The sequence below is a fragment of the Cryptomeria japonica genome, chromosome 6 (genome assembly GCF_030272615.1).
Source record: "Cryptomeria japonica chromosome 6, Sugi_1.0, whole genome shotgun sequence".
Taxonomy (NCBI): Eukaryota; Viridiplantae; Streptophyta; class Pinopsida; order Cupressales; family Cupressaceae; genus Cryptomeria; species Cryptomeria japonica.
This window is the reverse complement of record NC_081410.1, coordinates 412,755,939-412,768,934: the sequence shown is the minus strand read 5'-3', so window position 1 is coordinate 412,768,934 and position 12,996 is coordinate 412,755,939. Positions and strand designations below refer to the sequence as shown.

The 12,996-nt window shown below is 35.9% G+C and overlaps 1 protein-coding gene across 3 annotated transcripts in view; it reads left to right on the top strand.

Moving 5' to 3' along the window:
• Positions 1-10,624, top strand: part of LOC131039229 (uncharacterized) — a 72,271-nt gene extending 61,647 nt beyond the window's left edge. For 2 of the 3 annotated variants that reach the window (XM_057971938.2, XM_057971948.2), the window contains 2 exons: positions 10,022-10,134; positions 10,262-10,624. In XM_057971938.2, coding sequence (XP_057827921.1) covers positions 10,029-10,134; positions 10,262-10,404 — 249 coding nt within the window. In that variant the 5' untranslated portion in view covers positions 10,022-10,028 and the 3' untranslated portion in view covers positions 10,405-10,624. Of the gene's footprint in view, positions 1-7,639; positions 7,756-10,021; positions 10,135-10,261 lie in introns of all 3 variants that reach the window. The other variant, XM_057971942.2, reaches the window with a different exon arrangement.
• Positions 10,625-12,996: the final 2,372 nt, after the last annotated feature.

Below are 12,996 nucleotides of genomic sequence, written 5' to 3'. Positions count from 1 at the left end.
GACTGACTCCTAGCACTCCTTCTGTTCCCTATCTAACCTAGGATGTGATGATCTCTAGAGTATGTAAGATGATGGGTCAAAGTATATAATAATAATTGACTACCTCAAGAACACAATCACTTCTCTATTGTGGATTCCAGAATTTTTTTAGTTTTATACAAAATTGTATTTCCCACAACTACAACTTGTTCAATCTGAACTTAATTAGAGATACATTTTAGCATGGGCATGGAGGACAGCAGTTTTCGGGCCCACATTGGGTTGGGTATACGTATGGTGGCTTTGACATATCAACTCTTAATGAGTTGTTAAACCAGTCATAATAAAAAATGGAAAGAACTATATCAAGTCCCAACTTGGCCTAAGTACTCTCGTTGGTAGCTGTTGTACAATGACAAAATTCTAATTACAATGTAACTCCAAAAACAGGGATGGATCAACTGTTTGAGTTGTCCATTTTCCTTGAGAATGAAAAACTATTCTACACCTTTTTCTTGTATGCATTTTTCTTAAGAAAATATGGCGCTCTTGCTTTCACCTTCAGATAATATTGTCATTGAATAGGAGGTGAGTGGATAGGTCAAAATATGGGTATAGCTCATTAAACTCTTGATCTGCAATGAGTTAGGGACTTAGTTATTTTGGTCTCCTATTTTGGGTTTTGGGACATTTAGAAGGAAAGAAATGCTAATCTTCGAGATTGCTGAATTTTCCTTCAATTTAATTCTAAAAAGCATAGTTTGTAGACTGGGACTCAAAGAATACCTGGCAACCCCAAAATTTCCAACTCAATGAAATTCAGCAACATAAAAAAATACTTAAATTTCTTTAAAAACACAATTTATTTGCAATATCCAATTACCAAATGTCTCAAATGAGTATAAAAGACCATTGGAAAGTGTTTTATATCAGATTTGATTCTTGAATACATATGGATTACAAATCACATCATCATGTGAGGCCAAATACAATAGCAAGTTGCTAATTGAAAAGCATCATGAATTTTTTATGATTGTCTATGAAAATCATCATCATAAATTGCATATTTAGGCAAGTAAAATATTACAAGATTTTACAATTTTCTCTTCCTCATTCCGGTGAAAAAATGGGCTGTAGAGAGTATTGAAAAAATGGGCTTGTCCTAGAAGACTACATCTGTGGCTCCACCCAGTTCCTAATGTCCAAGCTTCAAGGGATAGCTTTCTCAATGTGTGACAAATTCTGAATCAGTCCTCCATAACTGAATTTCCTCATGACAGTCTTAAGCTTGAGTTTCTCAATGATTGTTCAAAATCCAAATGCTCTTTCAAATGCCTATTCCCCAAAATGCAGACCAGGGTCCTAATTTGCAGAAGAGGTTTCCAATATGAAATCCAAGTGATCTTCCATGTACCACAGATTTTAATCAGGCTCCTAATTCCTAATCCCACAATCTTTCCTACTTCTGAGCTTAGGTGTAGGGGTGCAAGGTGGCAGTTCCAAATTGAATTCCAAAAGACTCTCTGAAGTCCAAATTCCATCAAGGTGAGACAGCCATGAGATAGTTATGTGGGATGATTTATCCTTCAATAAGTAGAGGACTAAGTGATTAAATCTTATGATTTGTGCTCAAGAGGGATATGTGTAAGGTCTGAGTGCAAGCCAAGGTTCTTTAAGGAAATCCATAAACCTTGTTTCTGTCAAAGTGATATAGCCATATCCTCCAAAGAATGAGCAGAAGCACCTAATGGAGTCTTATGATGTATGCCCAAGAGGAATATATGAGGTAGTTATGATCATGTTTGAAATGCTAAATTCCTAAGTTTTGTAATGGTAACTTGTCTTTGCAGATTAATGTCACTAGAAAGGAGCCAAAAGATGAAGGATTCAGAGCACAAATTGAAGATACGATCACAGTGAAGAGTAGTTTCCAGAAAAGAGCCAAAGGAGATTGATCATCTGAATTAGCTAGTTATTTGAGGACTTCCAGATCAAAAATTTGAAGATGATGTCTTTCTAAAGAAGATTAAGAGTAACATGCTCATAGAAATGACTCTACAAAACATTCTGTAAAATCTAGAGATGTCAACAAACATAAAGCATGTTACAGAGATGGAGATGAAGTATTGAGGATCACTATCACAGTCCAAAGGATGTCATTTCTAGAGTTTTGGAAAATAATGACTGATTCTAAAGCAATCCTACAACAAATCTACAAGAAACCAAGAGGAGACAGCTGGACATGAGTTGGAATATGATTTATTGTAAAAATAACAACTTTTGGCTGAAATTTACTGTAATGCAATAAAAGCCAAAATCAGCTATTTATCCAACTAGCAATTTTGCCCTTTTGTGATAGAAAGCTGTTATTTCGTCTTGGGAGCATGTAACTTTCATCTTGTAGTGGGAGCAGCTAGAAAGTGGTTAGAAAGTTGTTAAAATCATTAAATAAAGTTGTTAGAGCTTCTAGAAGGCAGATCTGGGCTTGAGAAAGGATTTAATCCTGGCCATTCATCCAAATTGTAATATCTACACTAGTGCCTCTCTCATTGTAAATAAATAGATTTAGAGCAGGAATTGCTGAATAGAAATTGTTGCATCAACATTCGAAGCAAATGAATAAAGCATTGAAGTGTGGTGTTTTATTAGTTGCCATCTCTTGTTTTCATAGTTCCTTTCATCAATATTAGTTTAGTTAAGTGATTTTATTGGTGAAATGCAAGGACATTTGATGGATTTCTGGTTCATACCATTAAGAATTTGTTGATTGTAAGTTTTTTTGCATGGTTAGTCGAAACCCATTATTGTTGTTAGTTCAATTGTGGATGTTTGTTTGAGTTGCGACATAATTGGGTACTTAGATGCATGTTCATGATCTGAAAATATTTAGTTTCTTTTGAAGATTGCACTATTTCTGCAGTGCTGTGAGTTGCTTTTGGTTAAACAGAAATTAGTTTGTGAGGAATTTGTCTATCTGTAGCATCAACCATTACTATCATTGTCCCTAGGTTTTAGATTAGTCTTTCTAAACCCTATTCTTTTGATCTTTATTTTAATCTGTTTGATAAGGAAAGTAAGCATCATCAGATTGCTATATTAGATGTTAGCTAGCTTGTCGGATGCATAAGTCTCTTTGTGATTACCAGCAAATCACATCACTCACTGAGTTATCCTAAACACAATCAAGATCTGACATTTGGTACTCTTGTGACATTTTCACACATCACCCCATTGCAAATGGGGACCCCCCTACTTTTTAGGCCCTCTCGATCTTTTGGTTTTGGTTTGTTGGGTTTTTTCGTGACAGTCTCGTTAGTCTCCTTAGTTTGCAAGTGTTTGGGGGTCAATTTGATTAAGTCTGTAACTTGATTGAGTAAATTTGGCCAAGTTTGGAACCTGTTTTGTCCATTTTAGGGTTTTGCCCTTCAAACTTGAATTTGAGGCCTTTCCTTTAGGGTTTTGGAAAAATTGAATGTTGTATTGGAATCAGGACCCTTCAAGGAACCTACATGTGAAATTTGAGCAAATTTTGAGCAGCTTTCTATTTTTAGAAGGTTTCTATTTTATAGGGATTTCACTACCTCCTAGATTGGTCTAATTTTGCTAAAAATCAAACTTACTATTTTTAGTAGTTTCCATTTTTAGTAATTTTTTTTTTTAGTGTCTCTGCGTCCCATTTTGCCCTAATCCTAACATTTTAAAGCACTTGCTATTTTGGGAAAGTCTATTTTGGGTAGGTTTTTCACAAGCAGACACTGAAGACTGAGCATTCCTGAACATTTTTTTATCTGGAAAATTCAAAAAAGTGGGCTGTGATCAAAAAATGGTTAAGTATGGACGCCCATTCCAGAAGTGGAAAGCATCGAAAATCCTTTAAGTCTGGCAAAGCACTTCAATTCCAAATATGACATCTTGAATCTAAAAACGGTCGAAGAATGGCCAAGTCTGGATGAAACACCAAGTAAAAATCCATCACCAGAGCATTGCATCCAAATACATGGGGATGCCAAATTTATGTGCTGGAAGAATTCCTCCACAAAACACCTTCCTGCAGGTGCATGAAATGGCGCCTGAGGAGAAGCTGGAGCGCTCAAGGAAGGGGGTACTGGAAGGCACATCAAAATCACACCTTCCTGCAGGTGCATGAAAGGGCCCCCAAGGAGAAGCTAGAGTGCTCAAGGAAGGGGGTACTGGAAGGCACATCAAAATCATACCTTCCTGTAGGTGCATGAAATGGCACCCAAGGAGAAGCTGGAGCGCTCAAGGAAGGGGGTATTGGAAGGCACATCAAAATCATACCTTCCTGTAGGTTTATGAAATGACGCCCAAGGAGAAGCTAGAGTGCTCAACGAAGGGGGTACTAGAAGGCACATCAAAATCACACCTTCCTGCAGGTGCATGAAATGGCGCCAAGGAGAAGCTGGAGCGCTCAAGGAAGGGGGTGTTGGAAGGGCCCAAACAACACACCTTCCTGCAAGTGGGTCTTCTAGCGCCCAAGTGCATAGATGGGCACCAAATTGGGGATTTGCTGGAAGGTTGCCAAGGCATGCACCTTCCTGCCAGTTAGTGATTTAGCACCCAAGTCAGGAGTCAGGTGCCAAATGAGGGGTGCCAAGGAAGATAAGCAAGTGAGTCAAATTCCTCCTCAAGGTGAATTCCATGCCCAAGTTAGAAAATGAAATTCCATGACATGCGAATTGGAAGTCAAGGATAAGTCGAAAAGAAAAATTCCCCTAGGAAATTTTTTGAAAAATTCCATTTCAGGCATGAAAATTCGTCTGAATTTCAAATTTTTTTCAGATTTGGCTAGGCAAGTGAATTTTATCTCTCCTAGACCCTGGAACTCAAAATTGAAAAAATCCCTAAAAAATAGATGTTAAAATTTGATGGAAAATCTCCTCCAAGATAGGGTAAATTCAAAATTTCAAGAAAATTCTTCCTGGATTAAATTTTATCTCTATATAAATTTTCTCTCTCTAGGGGTTTCTTGCCAAGTGGCAGCCAAGTCAATGCATGCTGGGGTAGTGGACCATCGTTTTGCATATAGCCGTCACATTTAAGGCATCATGGCCGATTCTTTTGCATGCAGCTGTCGCATGGGGGATGATGGGCATTTATGGCAGTGTGAGCAATTTTGCATGGATGAATCTTTATTGCACAATGGGCGATCTTTTGCATGAGGGTACATTTATTGTATACTGGGACTTTTGCATGTAATGGTTAATTAATGCTTTATGGGTGCCATTTTTGGCAGGATTGTAATTAATTGCATATGGGTATATTGGGCATTTATTATTGATTCGCACCTTGTTGAATCATGTGTGGGTAATCTTTCCGGGAAAACCCTAATTATGGTTTTGTGTGTAGTCGTGGCTTGAAGCCTATATAAAGGGGTGACCCCCTCATTTGTAAAGGGAGGGAGATTTGTATGAAACTGTTGCGATAAGTTTTTGAGATAATAATAGTGAAACATTGTTCTCTGATGGTGTCCACTTAAGTTATTTTTCAAAACTTGCATGGTTTCACCTTCCTCACTTAGAGTAGAAGTAGAGTAGTGTTTTGATTTCAATGGAGAATGTAATGGTGCTTGATGAATTTCCATGATTCATACTTTTTGCATCTTGTTGATTATAAGTTGCAGTGTAAAGTTAGTCTGAGCCACTAAATTTGTGCTAAGTTCGATTGTGAATAGTCGTTTGGATTGCGTCTTGTTGGGTATTCAAATGCACTTTTCTCAATGTGAAAATCCTTCAACATCCTCATAAGATTGCACCGGTTCTTGTGGAGTTGTAGTAAATCTTGGTGAAGTAGAATTTGGTTTATTTGGAATTCGTCCATTAGAACATTATCTATTGTTATCACTGCCCCTAGGAGCAGATCTAGATCCTTCTAACCCTTTCTCCTTTAATTTCAGTTCATTCCAATTTAGTTCGTTTGAAGCAGAAGCATCGCATAATTGCTATATCCGATGATGAAGTTCCAGCCACAACAAATAAGTGAAAGAATGATTCAAACGTAAGTCCCCTTGGATTACCAACATATCACATCAAGCCAACTAAGTCACGTCCATTTTGAAAAGGAACCTTGGAGTCGATTGTTTGAACTCACGACAATCTTAGCATACAATCGTACTTTGATCAAGAGAAAGTGAAGTGACCGCTAGGCAACTTTATTCTGTGTTAGGTGCTGTCATAAAAAACACGTCAACAATACCCTTTGCCCTCAAGAGTCACAACTATTTGCATGTCTCTTATTAATTATAATTCCCCATTATTATTTTACCTAATTCTCTCTTAAAGAAATATTATGGCTGAATTCTTCTATTTTATTAAATTTTCTTCATGTGTCTTTATGTGTATAAGATCTCTTGGGGTCGATCTCATTTTAATTTCAAGTTGGAATAGTCCACTCTTCCCAAGATTGCTTGTCTTCAAGCAATCATATCTACGATTGTCATACCCCGCGTGAGACTAGGGCAAAATAAATATCAACTGCAGCATAAATAATCAAAAACTTTTGGCGATTTAATAGGTGCAAGGCCGACCCAAATAAACAATAAATTTTGGGCATAATTATTTAGGGAGGGCTGACAAGATTAAGGGCTGAGCAAGAATTAATAAGTGACTAAGTTATGAGGGTCGACCTAGGGCAACAAGCTACAAAACTTTATTTAAATTCATTAAATTAAATAAAGGCTGATTTAGGGCAGCATTTGGAAAGTTTGTATCTTTCCAAAGGTTATGGCCCGTCCCAATTTAAGGGTATAAAAGAGTTGAAGCCTGGAATATGAGAAAAGGAATATGAAAAAACGATATAAATAATTGGATCTGCTAATAGGCAGAGGTCTGATTTTATTAATTGTCAGCACAGCCAATATCATGAAATAAGGGAGGAAAGCAGAAATCCTTATACATGGAATCTGCATTCATCAAAGGGCATCGAAACCAGTGGAAACTCTCATATGTAGCAATCAAACCTGATCTGAACATTGACACGTTAATCTCTTGTGGTATGCAGGAATAATTATTTAACATATATTATGGTAGCGTGAGGAAGGCAATGCAAGGAGGGGAACGACTATGGATCCTTCACTAGGCACCACCTCATATGAGATGGCAAAAGGCCACATGAGGCCAAGAGGGATAGGGTATCTGTTCTTGGGCCTAGGGTAGAGGGTCATTTTGGGGCACCCTATTGTAGTTTCCCCTGCAACCTCTATATTGATAGATTGTTGAGATGAACTCAAGGGACCTTCAATCATAAGAGGGTGAGAAGGATGACATGATGAAGGGGAATGGCTATGGATGCCTCACTAGGTACACCACCTCATATGAGATGGCGGAAGGCCACATGAGGCTAAGAGGGATAGGAAATCTGCTCTTGGACCTAGGGTAGGGGATCTCTTGGGCACCTTATCATGGTCCTTATCTCAGGCCCCACTATGATTGAACCTCCACATAATAGTTTAGACTTGTTATATTTTTATGAATATATGTTTCTTTTAACCCTAGTAATGGATTTATCTCACGAATTATATCTTCAATCTTTATCTATCTTGATTGCAGGTTTCCAAAATGGACTTATCTTATGTTATCCTTGGGCGAGAATTATATCTCTAACTATACTATATTCTTTGTTTCATTTGGATTTGTGAATTTAGGGAAAAATATAAGGTGATCCAGAAAGGGGACATTACAATGATGCTAAAGAAATTCTTCTCCACTTGATTGATTCTTCCTAGAGTTGCCAAGATCCAAAATCAATCTTGGAAATACAGTAAATCTTTTTTAAGTATTGTATTTCATTAACTGTCTATATGTTGCTAAATCTTGCTGAGTAACTTCGCCTTTCTGGTCTTCAAATAGTTTTTCTTGATGATTCATTTTTCTTTGCAAAACTTGCTGAATCACATATGATTGGTATTACAAATATTAAATATATGTCAACTATATGAGATAAGGTAGTGAGAGAGGAAGAAATTTGGACCTTTTTGTTTACTAGTGTAAATTTTTCTCGACATTCTATCAAAAATATACAAAGATATTTGCATTTTAATAAACCAAAGAAATGAGAACTGAAATTCAAAGCAATTTATTAGTGTTAATATTTTCATCTGAGTGAGTTTGTGTGCAGGCATAAGCAATGCTTGGGCATGGATTTTAACGTTTAGTACTTTTCTGAAAATCAGAGGTCACAGACCTTGTAGACCATAACATGTCATGTCAACTTATTTTTGTTGTTAATAACTGCCGCCTTAGTAGTGTACATTGTATGCTGGTTGTAAACAGCTATACCAATGGTTGTCTTAACTGATAACAGTGGGTCCTTCAAATAGCACACCTGCTATTGGAGCAAGGGCTCTAATTTTTATGGTAACCCCTCCTTGTACTGCTTGCTTTGTATTGAACACTATCTCTGAAATAAAGCATCCATTTCCATATTCTCAGGAAATTGTTCTTTTGATAAATTGTGACTCCTATCCTGTACTACAATTTTTGGTTCCGATAGTTTAGTTCCAGTATTAAAAGCCCTGCCAATCAGGGGATATTAGCATTCCAAGACAGAGGAATCCAATTTCCTTTTTGCAGTGCAACTCTAATGTGGAACTGATTCTAATTTTTTTTCTTCTTCAAATATAAAATTCATTCAAGAGAAAAGCAATCTTCCCTGTAATGAGCATAAAAAATTGCAAATATTGATTTGAATATCAATTCAAACAGAGAGGAGAACCATCTAGGAAGCTATTTGATGGCATTGTATGGCAGCTGTGTACAACTTTGAACATAGGATGAACATAAACGGTGGCTCAGGTAGGCACTTAAGATGTCTAGGTGTCACATATTATGGACTATAGGTGGATTAGCAAGGCTGGTATTACTCCCAAATTTGGTTATGAGGGCAAAACCCAGGATTATCAATTTTGAATGAAATAGTGAGGTAAATGGAAAGAAATCCTTTGTGAGCTTCCAAAAGGGAGGAGTCTCATAAAGCAAATTGGTGTATGGTCTAGCTGTAATGTAGAAAACAACCTTTACCGTTTGTAGATCAAACAATCCTTTTAATGCTAAATAAAACTAATTCATAACACCCTTCACCATTTACAACACTTACATGTGTAAGAATGCATACTATTGCCTTGAAAAGTGGCCGCTTAACCAAAAAGGTGACAAGCCTCATTCTTTATGCTTATTCATATATTCCTATTACCCTTAATCATTATTGAAATCTATGAACAGGAAAGTAAAACTGTTTTCTCTAGAATGCTGGACCATAAGTCAAGTACTAGATGGAAAAATAATAAAATATAATGTATTATACTTAATTAGTATGTGCTATTTACTATGTAGTATAAATATGAAAGGACTGTTCTTCCCGAATAATATGAGAGTGTATTGGGCACATGCATTTGGTTTGTATTGAGTTTAATGGTTAACATATTGTTTTAATGTGAAGGTTCAGTCACATTTTAATAAAGCAAGCTCCTCAGACAACGGGTCATGTTTAGTGGGCTCAAATAGCACAAAGGAGACTTTGTGATTAGTGATTTTCAATGTAAAGCATCACTAATTCAGAGCATATGAATACACATTTTAATTCTATTATCTTTCAACATTGAATGTTTCCTAACAATTTTTATATTTACTTAAGCTGATGTTTCAAGAATGGGTATTGGAAGGGGAAAGAATGAAATGTCATCTAATCTAATTCTAAATATCTTTCTTTTATGGAAGGTTACTGGTTGTATCAGTGGTACTGTGTGACGTGGTATTAGTTGCTCTTTATTAATTAATATATTAATTTTGTGTTTTATGCTGTACTTGAAATCATATTCTGAATGTGGGTGCTTACAGCCTTCACTTACTTTTTTCACAATAAGAAACATTTCAATCATATCCTTGCAAATTAATAATCTTTGTAACCTTCAATGGTTATCATCACAATGATGCAAATCTGCAATAACCATTTCGGCCATACTTCAATTCTTAAATGTGGCTTATTTCTCATTTTTTGGTATGTTAATAAGCCATACTCTATTCTGCAGATAATTTATGACAGCTCAATTAGATTTCAGAGCATTTATACTTCGTGGCCATGTGCTACACTTCTATCGTTCAGCTCTGAAAACGGCTCGACGAGCCCCTGCTCATGCTCGGGGTTAGTGTTCAGAACTATCTCTCAAAATAACTAGTTACTAGCATCAGCATCTTAGTAATTATGAGGTTCACTTTTATTTGTTTACCCTTTCTAGAAGATGTCATTTCTAATTACAGTTCTTAAACAGAGGAGCTGAGACAGACAATCCGAGAAGAGATGGAGAAGAACAAATATTGTGAAGACAAATCAAAAATTCGATTCTTATTAAGTGAAGGCTTACAAAGATTGAAGGAGCTGAATGATATGCTTGATATACAAGGTCATGGGTAATTTTTTGTAGTTCAATACTAACTACAATTGTGGTAGTAGGAATCATTTTGCATCAAGCTTAATTGTATTGCTAGACAGAGATACATGGTCAGTGTCTCAAATAAATTGCAAAAGAGCTCCAGTCTTTTTAATTCAGAATGCATGTAATAGTTTGTTTCTTTAATGACTGGTAAATTCATTGTAACATTTCCTGTTGCAATCAAATATTGCATATTGTCCAGCTTGATTCCTAGTTTTCCTTCACTGCATCGTCTATTCTTCCAAGCACAAAAGTTGTATTAAATTTTATGATGAAGGCAATAATTTATAATAGACTAAATAAATATTGCGGTTTTAACTGAGAGGATGTGCAATTCTGTCACCTAGTGACAGCTGCATCTGTCATGTTTTCATTTCTTAGTTTCTATTTGTTAGTTTTTAGACCTCTCCACTTAAAAAGATTCCCAAGGTGTTGAATGGTAAATTGTAAGCGAGGATGTTGATTCTCATGTCTCTTACACAGCCCTCTTATTATCTACAGTCATGCCTTCTAAAGCATGCTTGAGACGTGAATGTGACTTATGAAAATGTGAAAATGATATTTGGAGCATGTATATATGAAGCATTATGATTTTCACGTTCAGGCTGGATATTCCTTCTAAAGCATGTCTGATACATGAATATGACATTTAGTTTTGTCAAAATGAAATCTAAACATGCATATAATGCATTGAAGTTTTAGCAACTAGGGTGGATGTGCAAGCCTTGTAACAACTCAGATTGCATGAGCATTGGGTTGATTTGGGTACGAATGTCCAACAATGTGATAACGATGAGGATGCATAATGTAATGGAAAATCATTCTCTGTTCACATTTTTCTCTAAGCATATTCATTGCCCATATAAACAATAAACACAATTGTATGCTTGCAACACTCAATGAAGTAGTAGATGTGCATAGATCACTATGGCCAATTGATCAATAATATGTAAGCTTCTTGGATGCTTTTGCAAGAACGATATTTGCTTGTAAACTTGATCATAGCATAAATAATGAATAGGTTGTGTATGATGCACAATGAAAGTACTTTCCTTTGAGGTGGGTGATAGTTGAATGTAATTGTTCACAACCTCTCAACATTCATGGCAACTCAAACATACACTTGCAAGAGTTATTACACATGATTATACTAACTTATCGTCAATGTACATGATTGGGATGTTCATTGAAGTATGTTTGGGGAAACTCTACGCACACATACTTTTATAGGAGGTCTTGTTACTCAGCCATGATGTCAATTTACTTTGCAAGTCAAATTGATTCCTTGCAATATTTATGATAAGACTTCTTGTGGACTCAACATCTGATAAAAATTAAACTCAAGGATCCTACACAAGTGTCCGAGTCACAATTTTCCACTTGTTGCTTGTAAAGATATTAGAACTTGTATTGGTGCTGTTGATGTTGACTCACATTTAGGAATTGGAATTGGAACTAAAAGTCATATATGTTGAACATTGTAGCATGTAAGCTAGATACCTAGCAAGTATTCCCCAACAATGATAACAAATTCTCTTCACGCCCCATTCTTATCATACAAGACATTTACCAAAATAGCTTTTTCTTTACCAGTTACACTCATTTCACCACTTGTCTCTAAGATTGTGGTATATTTTTTTTAGTAAGGTTTCTTTAGTTGCAGCAATCTTTCTTTATGCTGCCTCTTTGTATGCCTTTCCTTTTTCTAACAATGTGATCTTTCCCTCTTGCATTTTTTATTAAATGCCTCAAGATTTTGTCTTTTATTCCATTTTTTCTCCACTTTATAAGCCCAATGCCATAGCATGGCTATTGCCGATCTTTTTAACTTCTAATTTTAAGCGACTTGAGCCACTTCCCAGTATTTCCATCCTTCCTACCTAGTGTGTGTCTCCATATGCAACATATTATTAAATACACATTTTACTTTGAATTTAGACTACCTTAATAGTTAATTGTGACAATGTGAAGGCTCCTCTCATCCTATTGTCAATCTAATACATTCAATAAACAAACTTCATACTACTCTCACATTCAATGTTCCGACCTCTACAGATTCGATCAACATTTGATTGTTTCCTTGTCCTTCTAAATCATGTCATTCTTCTAAGTTATTGATGATAATTAATAGCAAAGACATACGTTGTTTCTTGTTAGGCCCAAGCATAGCAAAATAGAAATAGATTATAAATGTATTTCATTGTGTTTTATAGGAATGCCACAATCTTCTTTTATAGGCAAAAGAACAATTTGACTGCCACTTAACTATCTAAATTGAAAAATAGTTTACGATAGCTACAAAGGTGTTAACATTGATGATTATAACGTTAACACCACTATATTCTAAAGGGTTTATCATGAAACCAAGCAGTATTTTGAACTGCTCAAAGTTCTCTTGGCCAAGCACTTTGGTGAGAATATCTGTTGGCTGATATGAAGCTTCTTAAAAACATCTTGTTATTGTGATAGATCTTGAATTTGTTTGAACCAAGCCTCTTACCTTGATAGGGTTCAAACTTTGATATTGAGCTTGTTGCCTTGAGAGGTCTCAAATTTGATTCAAATTTTGATAA